Source organism: Salvelinus namaycush, chromosome 5 (assembly GCF_016432855.1).
Source record: "Salvelinus namaycush isolate Seneca chromosome 5, SaNama_1.0, whole genome shotgun sequence".
Classification (NCBI taxonomy): domain Eukaryota; kingdom Metazoa; phylum Chordata; class Actinopteri; order Salmoniformes; family Salmonidae; genus Salvelinus; species Salvelinus namaycush.
Genome location: NC_052311.1, coordinates 54,804,781 through 54,817,920, shown reverse-complemented (window position 1 = coordinate 54,817,920; position 13,140 = coordinate 54,804,781). Strand labels below are relative to the sequence as shown.

Here is a 13,140-nt window from a genome sequence, read left to right as displayed (position 1 = left end):
GTCGCAGCCTCAAGAAAATCATTTCCCTTTTTTTTTAGCTACATTTTTGTCCATGCAAAAAATATTTTTTTTATTTTTAAATCTTCATTTAATCTTCATACAATATATCAACAGATAAATAATAATGTTGGGTCATAAAAGTTAGTCTTGTTGTGGGTTCTGATCAATAGATTCTGGAGTGTCGATAGTACAGTAGCCACTTCTGTATTGCCTTTAGTAACTTTAGTATTGTCTCTCTGGTGTGATCCACTACCTATAGGTATTTTCACTAGGGCCTCATATTCAGAGTTTGAGCTTTAGTTGGGACACCCCACCTCTCCTATTGCAATGATCCTCATAGTTCCATTTACACATCTAGCTAGGTCTGTTGGCGTGGCGTGACCAAGCTTCTGGACAGGACAACACTGTCAGTCACCCCTTCAGGTATACAAGTACATCGACAATAAAACAAACAAAAAACAAAACAATTAAAAACAAAAACATGTATTTTTCATTCGAAAAGGGCTTCTGTAGAACTCATCGAGCGGGTTCCCAGTTTCGACCCCCATGGCTTAAGATTGGATGAAAACCTGGAATCGCTCGATTTAGAGACAATTCCTCGTGCTAAGGAGTCCGTTACGGCCTTCCAATCTGAGCTGGCGCTCCGACCCGGCCGAGGGAGCGACGCTCGCTACGCACAATGTGTGCGACATTTTTCTCAAAACACAGGATCACGTTTGCACCCCTAGAAACAGGCTCAGAAGACACAACATCAAGCATGCAGTGTAACCGGGGGGCGTGACCGGTCTGTCGCAGCTTGTTTAACCTCAACACTGGGTGCTGCTGCTACAACAATGCTATCAGTCCACACACTGCTATGACCGGCTATCCAATGACGTTTGGGAAGCTCTTCTTGTCAAGGGGGCCAGGGTAGGGTCCACCAATGAGGAAGGAGGAAAGAGCTTGAACCAGCCAATCACCATGTTAGACAGGTCCAGCTCATCTAAAAGTATCTGAACTGCTCCCATAAAGGATTTATGGTCCATGCGTCCGTAGTCTCCCCATACGATGATCTGTGGAGAAGAGGGTTCATTAGACATGTTATTATAATATTTTAGATGCCTGCATTTGTTTAGAAATTATGTGTGAACTGTGAAGTATTTATCAAGGCCTTGTAGAACGTAGAAGTTTACCTGTAGAACTTTCCCTCCAGGAGCCTCTTCGAACGGCAGTTGCTGCTGGTAAAGGGGATCCAAGGTTTTTCTTGCTACTTTTGTTTTCTTTTTGGCTATGCAGGCTCCGTTTTCCAAAAGATACACTTTTACATATGGTGCTATGAAGAGAGAGAGAGACAGAATAGTTACAATACTATTGGCAGCATTGTCAGTTGGTTCAAGCGCTGGTTACCGTAGTGACCAGTTGGTACTAGCATGAAGTTCGGGGCTGTGGGTTCTATTCTATTCCACTCAAATACAGGATACAAAAAATGTATGTACTCACGGTACTGTAAGTAGCTTTGGATATGCAGTTGAAGTCGGAAGTTTACATACACTTAGGTTGAAGTCATTAAAACAAATTTTTCAACCACTCCACAAATTTCTTGTTAAACTATAGTTTTGGCAAGTCGGTTACGACATCTACTTTGTGCATAACACAAGTAATTTTTCCAATAATTGTTTACAGACAGATTATTTAACTTATAATTCACTGTATCACAATTCCAGTGGGTCAGAAGTTTACATACACTAAGTTGACTGTGCCTTAAAACAGCTTGGAAAATTCCAGAAGCTTCTGATAGGCTAATTGACATCATTTGAGTCAATTGGAGGTGTACCGGTGGATGTATTTCAAGGCCTACCTTCAAACTCAGTGCCTCTTTGCTTGACATCATGGGAAAATCAAAAGAAATCAGCCACAAGTCTGATTCATTCTTGGGAGCAATTTCCAAACGCCTGAAGGTACCACGTTCATCTGTACAAACAATTACATTTACATTTAAGTCATTTAGCAGACGCTCTTATCCAGAGCGACTTACAAATTGGAAAGTTCATACATATTCATCCACTCCAATAGTACGCAAGTATAAACACCATGGGACCACGCAGCCGTCATATCGCTCAGGAAGGAGACACGTTCTGTCTCCTAGAGATGAATGGACTTTGTTGTGAAGATGCTGGAGGAAACAGGTACAAAAGTATCTATATACACAGTAAAACGAGTCCTATGTCGACATAACCTGAAAGGCCGCTCAGCAAGGAAGAAGCCACTGCTCCAAAACCTACATAAAAAACCCAGACTACGGTTTGCAACTGCACATGGGGACAAAGATGATACTTTTTGGAGAAATGTCCTCTGGTCTGATGAAACAAAAATAGAACTGTTTGGCCATAATGGCCATCGTTATGTTTGGAGGAAAAAGGTGGAGGCTTGCAAGCTGAAGAAAATCATCCCAACCGTGAAGCGCGAGGGTGGCAGCATCATGTTGTGGGGGTGCTTTGCTGCAGGAGGGACTGGTGCACTTCACAAAATAGATGACATCATGAGGTAGGAAAATTATGTGGATATATTGAAGCAACATCTCAAGACATCAGTCAGGAAGTTAAAGCTTGGTCGCAAATGGGTCTTCCAAATGGACAATGACCCCAAGCATACTTCCAAAGTTGTGGCAAAATGGCTTAAGGACAACAAAGTCAAGGTATTGGAGTGGCCATCACAAAGCCCTGACCTCAATCCCATAGAAAATTTGTGGGCAGAACTGAAAAGGCGTGTGCAAGCAAGGAGGCATACAAACCTACTCAGTTACACCAGCTCTGTCAGGAGGAATGGTCCAAAATTCACCCAACTTATTGTGGGAAGCTTGTGGAAGGCTACCCGAAACGTTTGACCCGAGTTAAACAATTTAAAGGCAATGCTACCAAATACTAATTGAGTGTATGTAAACTTCTGACCCACTGGGAATGTGATGAAAGAAATAAAAGCTGAAATAAATCATTCTCTCTACTATTATTCTGACATTTCACATTCTTAAAATAAAGTGGTAATCCTAACTGACCTAAGACAGGGAATTTTCACTCGGATTAAATGTCAGGAATTGTGAAAAACGGAGTTTAAATGTATTTGGCTAAGGTGTATGTAAACTTCCGACTTCAACTGTATGTGTCTGCTAAATAGCATATATTAATATATTATACATCACGTAGTAAATTACCTGGCAGTGCCTTGGAACCTGGTTTTCCCACAAGGCCACGGGCTCGGATCACTTCCACCTCCAGCGCTCCTTTCTTGTCCACGATTCCAATCTGGATGTCACCTGAACAACACACACCACAGCCAACACAATCTCAACACTCCATTCACACAATACAGATATCCCTTCCGTATGGGATAGGGTCGCTAAAGGCTTCTTGACACGTAAACCAAATATATAATTTATTCAAAATCTCTTGACACAACATTGTTCCAGGAATCTGATCCACCCACCCATGGGTGGTGTAGCTAGCGTCTGTCGTCCAACCAGCTGGGCTGGGCCTAGTCCATCCAGGAAGTCAGAGAACTGGGCGTCGGAGGACAGCCTAACACCAGGGAAGATCAGGCTGGAACGGAAGGGAGAGATGACACTGGTAACTATGGAGACTAAAGAAGAAGGCCTCAAAGCTTGAACTTGCTTATTTAGAGTTGTCAAGATCCCCAAAAAAGACAGGAAATTCAAATGAGCACCCCAAACCTACATTTGAAACCCTGTTTTTTGGGGGGGGGATGTGCATTATCACATTGGTATGCGTCATACTTCACTTACTTTCCCTCGGAGCTGTAGCTGTTCATGCTACCGTCGGTGGACTCTCTGCTGGCCTGCCGAGTCATCCGGCTCCTCATCTCTACGGCCAAGCCCGTCTCTGTGCTCCTCTGCACGGTGCTGCGAAGCTTCTTCCCACCGGCTTCTGGACAGAACAGAGGGACAGAGCGGGAGAAAGAGATAGAGAGAGGGACAGAGAGGGAAAGAGAGCAGGGTGGAGAAATAGTCAATACATTGCTCTCAAGTGTCTGCTTTGCTTTCGAATTACATACAGTAGGTTAATTGTAGACGTAGCATTTTCACTTATTACGAGAAGTCTCATTGAAGTCATCAACAGGAAGATCACACTTCCACTCTATGACAATTCTACCAACAACATCATGCACCCTATTCTCAGTGCTACCAAGGGACTGCAACTTCCATGTGATAATTTAGCAAAAAGATTTATTAAACATAAAGTGCCATATTACAGTATCTACAGAAATATATTTTTTAAACAGTTGTTTGTGGATACGTGTGTGTGTATGTGTGTTCGTGTATGAATGGGCTAAACAGAAGAAGACCATGTACATCCCTCTTCCTGCTATGCCAGAGCACCGGCTGCCTGCTCTGCAGGGTTCTTGCTCTAGCTTAGAGTCTCTCTCTCCCTCTCTTTCTCTCCCCCCTCCATTCCTCTGTTCCACCTAGGACCATTCAGTGTCTGGCCTCCCCCAACTGATACAAGGTGACAGCTGACCGCCCCCATTAGACTCGCTGAACATCTCCAGTCTATGCGACAGCAGGCCCTGTGTAGGGCACATGGCCAGGACGTGGCTGGAGCTGCGTGGGGCCTGAATGGCATTCTTTGCAAACTACCAAGGAGGGCCAGGAGAGGGATATACTGGAGGTAACTGTAGGAGCAGGTACTGGTACAAGTCAGCCACTGCAGAGCTCTACACAAGTCACATGACAGGGCTTTTTGCAGAGAACCAAAGAAACAAAATGGCAGTTCCTTCAAATACAAAAATGCATAAGGGGTACAGCGGACTAATTAAAAGTGTCAAATGGTAAAAGGTGAACTAATGGGTCTGTCTTGTCTCTCAGTAAGGAATGCAGGAAGCAGAGTTATTGAGTTCAAGCAGTGTTATCGTTTAACTCGGAGGATAACCAGGGTAAAGAGAACGAACGTAAATAGAGCTAATTTGTGTCAGGCATGACCACTGGACAGGGAATGCATCTCAACATAGAGAGTGAATGTTCCTCACTCAATGTTTACATGCGTAAGAGTGGTTCTGCTTTATCACAGGAACAACCTTTATGAGGGCAACACACAGAGGGGGTAATAAAGCCCTCTATAACCAAGACTTCTTACAGTTTGAAGACCACTCAACAATTCCCCATTCTCTGTGTTCAAATAAACAGAAAATAATCTGGCATATATTCATATTATTCTTAATGCAATTTCCCTCTCTGTAACTTCGCATTTGTGTGTGTGTGATTTGTGCCAAGAATATGCTCATCTTCAAATGCCTTAATTATACTCTGACTACTGTCCCTGCCTGTAGCTTCTCTCACTTCCTGTCTGCCTGCCTGTCTCCCATCCACAGGAAGTACAGACTCTTAGAATCAGAGGAAGATAAGCCTTTATTACTCAGGCAGGCCCTCACTGCTTAGGCCAGAACCCTGGCATCTCAGCTATTCAATGACATCCGCCTCCTCATCCTCTCCTCAGCATTGACAAAGCAAACTGGATTCAGAGAAGCTGACAGTGACGTCTAAAGGCATCTAAAGAGCTGCCAGTGTGACAGACAGTCAGGCTCCCGCCATGCAGCAACCACCTAAACACAATCAATGAGCGATGTGCTGAATGATCAGCTGAATGAATCAATGAACATTCATTCAGCTGAATCAAAGCTAAGGTCAACCTGACCACTGCATCTAGTGTGGTTAGCATGCATATGGCTGTACGTATCTGAGGTCATTATGGATGGCAATACTAATAAAGGCGGAGAAGCTAATCTATGAAATCGCTTTTTAATGGCCAGCCAACTGTTTTTAATGATGCAGTTTATACCTAATGCTGAATAAAGGTGTGTGATTATGATGAGACTGTATGTGCCATGAGCCAGCCCCCCCCCCCCCCCCCCAAACACACACACACACACACACACTTTGCCGTAGTCATGGTTTGTAATTAAGGTAGAGTATTAAGAAGTATTAAGAAGATTACGGAGTGGATTTTTGTAAAGCTCACCCAGACAGATCTAGTCAGTCAAATTAAGCTACTACTATTGAAAGTGCGTTCCATACACATCATTAAACTCCATTTCCCACTAAAAAGGAAAACAATCTAGAAAAATATGTATTCTCCAAAGAGATAAGGATCTGTGAAAGGCAGAAAAAAATGTAAAGCATTTAGAAAATGCTGCAGTGCATCCAGCCCTAGCCGTGAAACACTCCTCAACGAAAATGCGTCACTTTGGAGTGGTAGAGATATATGGGCTCTGGGAAAATCATAAAAAGTCATTTTCCCAGAGCCCATCTAGATGCTAGAACAAAACCTTCATTTGAGGAGCTATTCTCTGCTGGAGTCCTACTCTAAGATACTGTCTTCACGCAACATAAACTACACATCAAAGACTCACCTGCAGTGTCACTTCTGTCCAATCAAATGACACTTTACAAACATCATCAGTACAGTGTCATCTGGGAGAAATGTTTGTGAAGAGCAACATGATTGGACGCACATTTTGGGTCGACTACTCGAGTACCTTTAACTCCAGGTAAGGAAGCATTAAGTCAGTGTCTACCCAGAAAGAGGATTGAGATGGAGGGGGCTGGAGACATTTCTACCGTATTATCTCAACATTCCAGTAGATCATGTCTATTTCAGAAGAGTCTATTAAGTCTATTTATAGGAGGAGGCTAATTACAATCCCCCTAACCCAGCTAATACAACCACAGCTAATACAATCCCCCTAACCTAGTTTTATGAAAACATCCTATCTTGATTATCAAACATATTCTCAACACCCACTCAGAAATAAAACAGCTACAAACACACACGCTCGACACTGGATACGATGTCAACACAATATCTAAATCTATTCTATCGCCCACACCAAAACAAATAGTGATTCATTCCAATCGAGACAAGACAAGCATGCTTGCCATTGGTAAGTGAAGTCAATGAGGGAGCCAGACAGTGTTTCAGAACAGAACATCAGATCTAAAGCAGTAGCCAATGACACGAACAGGGAAGTAGCTACTGAAGTAAAAGAAGCCTCTCCAAAAACACACTGAGCATGCCCATCCACCAGCAACACAGTACTGTACCACAGCTAATACTACAACAGCCTCCACCCTCCCTGTGCTCCCTCTCCCCCTTCAGGTCATCAGTCAACCATCAGTCCATCCCTCCCTCTCCTCTATGCCCTGCTCCATCTCTCTCCACCCCTCCAGCCCTTTGTCTGCTCCCTCTCTTCCCGCTGCCCCTCTCCATCCCCCCATCCCATCCCTCTGCTCCCTCTCTCCCCCCTCAGCTCCTGCCTCTCTCCCTCCAGCAGCAGCAGCAGCAGAAGCTGTGTGTGTCTGCCTCAGTGTCCCAGGGTTAGGGCCATCTCGTCTTACCTCCGTCCTCTTCGTCGAAGGAGTTCATGCAGGGGAAGTAGTTGGCCAGCGCCTCGAACGACGCAGACAGGCTCATCTTGCTCTGGGAACGCTGCATGCGCATCCCGGACCCCGGGGCGCCAGCCGCTGCAGTGGCATCATGCCCCTGCCTACCCATGGTCACTGATCACCCACTGATCACCCACTGATCACCTGAGTAAAGTCGCCTTCTAGCGGACGTTACAGGTCTCCAGACAGCTCTACTGTGCACCGAGAGGATAACTGAAGAACTGGTTGAACGCTGAAGCTCAAGAGCAGACTATGGAGCTGTACTGTAGCAGAATGGCTCTCTGATGTAGCTCTGTGTGTTGTCTCCCTGTGCTGCGTAGAGTGAGACTGGGTTGAGAGAGAGCTTGCTTGCTTCTCTACTCCGTGTTAGTGCTCTGTGCTATGTGCCTGCTACTCAGCTCCTCTCCATCCCTCTCCTCTTCTAACGCAATTGGGAAAAGAAGAGGGGGGGGGGGCAAGCTGCATCCTCCTCAGCCAATCAGAGGGCTCACTGCTCAGGCGCACCTCGGCTGCCTCTCCAGGCAAAGGCGCTCTACCCAGAGATACGACTCACTGAACCTCACTGGCTCCTCTCTCGTACGCACACGCACACACACACACACACACACACACACACACACACACACACACACACACACACACACACACACACACACACACACACACACGCATGCACAAACACAGAGCCACAGAGGTCCCTGTGACAGCCAGCCATTAGGGGCATAAACAACCCTGAACAGCTATGGGGGGGGGGGGGTGTTAGCCACATGCCGGTCACTCACAGTTCACGTGATAGATCTCCATCTCCATCCCCCTCCCACCCCCACGGTCCCCAGCAGCGCAGTTCTCTTCAGTGTTTTTCCACCAAAGATTGCAGCAAACCCCATGTAGCCAGCTATCCCACTCTCTGTTTAAATTCCCATGCATCATCAGTACAGCGGCGCTGAAATTATTGCCGTTATCGAAGGAGAATTCACCAGAGTTAGTTCAAATTTACCGTCTGTTAAATAATTGTCATTTGTGAGACAATCTCACAAAATGGCTATCAACCGAATTCTTGTCTTTGAGACATCACTTCCTTCAACATCATTTCAAGCACCTAAGCTTCAACATGGACTGTTTGAATTAGTGGCCATAAACACTTCAGAGTTCATTATGGCCATCTCTGGCATCTCTCTCTTCAACCTGAGGCAACAGACATCCTCTAAACAGCTCACTTCAGTACTGGGAGTGTGTGCTTGGACCAGTTTGGATCAGCTTGGACCAGCTTGGACCATCCATCCAGAACCACTTCAGTCCAGATCTCACAGGTGGTTCCTAAGACCCTTTACAAAGTTTCTGAGCACAGTAAAATTAGATTGGAATATAGGGCATCTCTCCCACATGCCATTACAATCTAGGACATCAGGCTTGGTGAAGAGAGAGCCAAAGTGTCTGTAGAGGCAGGTTAGCACTGAAACAACAGACAGCTAAATTGTGCTTTTTTAACTATCTTGTCAGAAAACCAACTGCTGTGCTTTTCTCAGAGAAACTGGCAGAATAGACACAGTACTGGCCAATTACTGAACAAGCAGTGAGCTGCTCTCCTTTAAATATAGCATACCTCTGGGCTACAGTCCCTCACTGGGAATAAAAGTCCTGACTAAGAGAAACACTGCAACCTATTTCCACCAAACAAAATCGCCCAATTTCCCCTTTTGTCCATTGAATGACATGTTCTCATCTAGGTCAGATGAACAAGTAAAGGAAATTAGACAGAAGAGAAGAACACCGTCTGAACCAGCTGGGTCATTTTAATGCGTCATCTGACTGTAGCAGTCTGGAATATGACAATGATACGACCAGAGTGAAAGTTGAGATATGCGTACTAAACTTTTGACTTTCGTGTAAATCCTGAATTGTTCTTAATGGGAGACATTTACATTTGTAAGTGCACTAAAATCAGAATACAACTCATTGTGTATTAATGAGGATCCTGTTAACACCTCCTCCTACGTATCACAACCATCAGACACACACCATTAACTTTGAGGTAGGTGATCCGGCTGTCAGAGCCAGAGGCTTAATGTTTTGGAGTGGCACCAATAATTAGTGGATCATTATAATGAGTGAGGTCGCACGAACAAGCCAAAAGTAGGTGCATCTTTATATTGCTGGACTATTCCTTCCAGAGTGTGACACACTCATCACTACAGGAAGAAGACAGAAGATAGCAATAAGTGCAGTTTTGTTAAATAGCCTTGTCACTTGACATGGCAGAGGGTGATGTGTTCTGTTGGTCTCAGAGCTCTAGTACTCTACTGAATGCTTGGCTGACCCCTGACCCCTGTTCCATTAGTTCTATAGAACGAAGAATACCCAACTACATTGTATATGTTTCAAAGAGTAAAGGACTTGCAGAGAGGTAGATTACTACAGCACATCAGACGATTCCTCTGAGGACACTTATTCTTCCCTGTGAAGAATCCTTCAACCATGAGGTTGGTGTGGGGATTATGACAGGTCGGACTTGTCTAAATGGAAAATATTCACCTGAGTGGCAGATTGTAAGAGATGCATCAGATTGGAGCTGATATATAAACATTATAAGTAACCCACAAACAAGGTCTTAGTGTGGAAAAATATCTAGAGTATATAGATACACAGCTTTGATATTTGTCTTTACCTAGCAACGTACATACAACATTACCATAACAACCCAGAGCTACTGTAAAACAAGTGTGTGAAAGATTCAGAGGAATGGTCCAGACGTTCTGGGATGGGGAATGGTACATGTCTCACTGACCACGTGACTGTGATTGGCGTTCAACGAAAACAACACGTTGTGCAGGTGCCGTGTGCCACACCATTAGCACCTTTGGTGTAGCCAACCCTCCTCCTTCCATCCAACCAAGGACCAGTCCCAAGAGACGACATAAAGACCAATGATCAAGGTGTTGAATACAATGCACAGACTCGTCTGAAGAAAATTAGGTTGATTACATAGCCAGCTGGTTTATTTCCCACATGTCTGTCTGTGTAGATCTGGTATCCACAAATAGAGTGCACTTCACACTCCTTTCAGAGGACAAAAAGTAAATAAATGAAAGCCAGGTGCTGAAATCTCATTAATTGTGAAATACACTGCACATGAGTAAGAAAAGGTCTCTCTGTATTGAAGTAATTCATATTAATTAATGCAGCAAGTTAAAAGTCGGGCATTAGTATAAAGCATAGAAGGTAATTTCAACTCTTTTATATGACAGCTGGTGAAGAAATGAACTGTGCTTTACATTATCTTCATTTCTGTAATCAGTTCTCTGTCCAACACTATCCTAAGGCCTAAAGTAGATGCCCACAGACTTGGGTCAAATACAGAACATATGTGAAATACTTTCAAATACTTGGTCTTTGTTTGATTTAGTTTCCCTGGTACAATGGAACAGATGATATACTGCACACTTCAAATCAAGCGCACCTGAAACACTTTCAATATGCATTCTGACCGTGGTCTGGAAGTCCATAGACCTTCTACCTTATAAGACTGTACAGCAATGACCGCCTCAACATCTTTGATTCTTTCCCAACAACGTGTACAATAGTTTTTAAGATGTATTAGTCATTGCTTCACAGACAGAGATGTGTTTTATTACGATCAAAACAGCAAAAAGACGACAGATAGTCTGGAAAATAATAGCACCTCACACAACGGGAATCCCAAGAACGCTACTCATCAGATGATAACAGCAAGGCCGGGGCATAATCACCCTGAAGTGACGCGGGTGGTGAGCAGCAACATAATAACCCTGAAGTGACGCGGGTGGTGAGCAGCAACATAATCACCCTGAAGTGACGCGGGTGGTGAGCAGCAACATAATCACCCTGAAGTGACGCGGGTGGTGAGCAGCAACATAATCACCCTGAAGTGACGCGGGTGGTGAGCAGCAACATAATCACCCTGAAGTGACGCGGGTGGTGAGCAGCAACATAATCACCCTGAAGTGACGCGGGTGGTGAGCAGCAACATAATAACCCTGAAGTGACGCGGGTGGTGAGCAGCAACATAATAACCCTGAAGTGACGCGGGTGGTGAGCAGCAACATAATAACCCTGAAGTGACGCGGGTGGTGAGCAGCAACATAATAACCCTGAAGTGACGCGGGTGGTGCGCAGCAACATAATCACCCTGAAGTGACGCGGGTGGTGAGCAGCAACATAATCACCCTGAAGTGACGCGGGTGGTGAGCAGCAACATAATAACCCTGAAGTGACGCGGGTGGTGAGCAGCAACATAATAACCCTGAAGTGACGCGGGTGGTGAGCAGCAACATAATCACCCTGAAGTGACGCGGGTGGTGAGCAGCAACATAATAACCCTGAAGTGACGCGGGTGGTGAGCAGCAACATAATAACCCTGAAGTGACGCGGGTGGTGAGCAGCAACATAATCACCCTGAAGTGACGCGGGTGGTGAGCAGCAACATAATCACCCTGAAGTGACGCGGGTGGTGAGCAGCAACATAATAACCCTGAAGTGACGCGGGTGGTGAGCAGCAACATAATAACCCTGAAGTGACGCGGGTGGTGAGCAGCAACATAATAACCCTGAAGTGACGCGGGTGGTGAGCAGCAACATAATAACCCTGAAGTGACGCGGGTGGTGAGCAGCAACATAATAACCCTGAAGTGACGCGGGTGGTGAGCAGCAACATAATCACCCTGAAGTGACGCGGGTGGTGAGCAGCAACATAATCACCCTGAAGTGACGCGGGTGGTGAGCAGCAACATAATAACCCTGAAGTGACGCGGGTGGTGAGCAGCAACATAATAACCTTGAAGTGACGCGGGTGGTGAGCAGCAACATAATAACCCTGAAGTGACGCGGGTGGTGAGCAGCAACATAATAACCCTGAAGTGACGCGGGTGGTGAGCAGCAACATAATAACCCTGAAGTGACGCGGGTGGTGAGCAGCAACATAATCACCCTGAAGTGACGCGGGTGGTGAGCAGCAACATAATCACCCTGAAGTGACGCGGGTGGTGAGCAGCAACATAATAGCCCTGAAGTGACGCGGGTGGTGAGCAGCAACATAATCACCCTGAAGTGACGCGGGTGGTGAGCAGCAACATAATAACCCTGAAGTGACGCGGGTGGTGAGCAGCAACATAATCACCCTGAAGTGACGCGGGTGGTGAGCAGCAACATAATAACCCTGAAGTGACGCGGGTGGTGAGCAGCAACATAATCACCCTGAAGTGACGCGGGTGGTGAGCAGCAACATAATAACCCTGAAGTGACGCGGGTGGTGAGCAGCAACATAAAGACATCAAAGACTGGTTGGTCTTTGGGGAAGAAAACGTGTGTGATTGATGGAGCAGGGTGAGACCAAGCGTTAGACAGAGAAACAGAACCAGTCAGCCTGCAGAGTGTAAACACAGCCTAATGGAGCTGTCCTGTCCCCTCTGTTTCCTCTCTCTCTAATGCCCAGTCCACCACCGTCATACAGACCAGCACAACAGCAGCCCTCAGACCATATAGCTAGGGCTATAATGGCAACTGATACAATACAGTCATACACACACACAAACACACACCGCAGCCCTGGCGGTGGGGAAGCTTTCCTCCAGCTCCTGGCTCTGAGAGCTACCTGCCATCTGCCACACCAACACTACAGGACTGATTCAGGTCATCCTGGTGACCACAAATGGAAACCACAATTAGCTTCATAAAGG

General features: G+C 45.6%; 1 protein-coding gene across 1 annotated transcript in view; it reads right to left on the bottom strand.

Moving 5' to 3' along the window:
* Positions 1-854: 854 nt before the first annotated feature.
* The window catches only part of LOC120047193 (regulating synaptic membrane exocytosis protein 2-like), a 221,937-nt gene continuing 209,651 nt past the window's right edge, over positions 855-13,140 (bottom strand). The window contains exons 26-30 of the mRNA XM_038992724.1: positions 3,776-3,917; positions 3,460-3,572; positions 3,188-3,289; positions 1,173-1,312; positions 855-1,052 (exon numbers count right to left, since the gene is read on the bottom strand). Of these exons, the coding sequence (XP_038848652.1) occupies positions 855-1,052; positions 1,173-1,312; positions 3,188-3,289; positions 3,460-3,572; positions 3,776-3,917 (695 nt within the window). The remainder of the gene's footprint in view (positions 1,053-1,172; positions 1,313-3,187; positions 3,290-3,459; positions 3,573-3,775; positions 3,918-13,140) is intronic.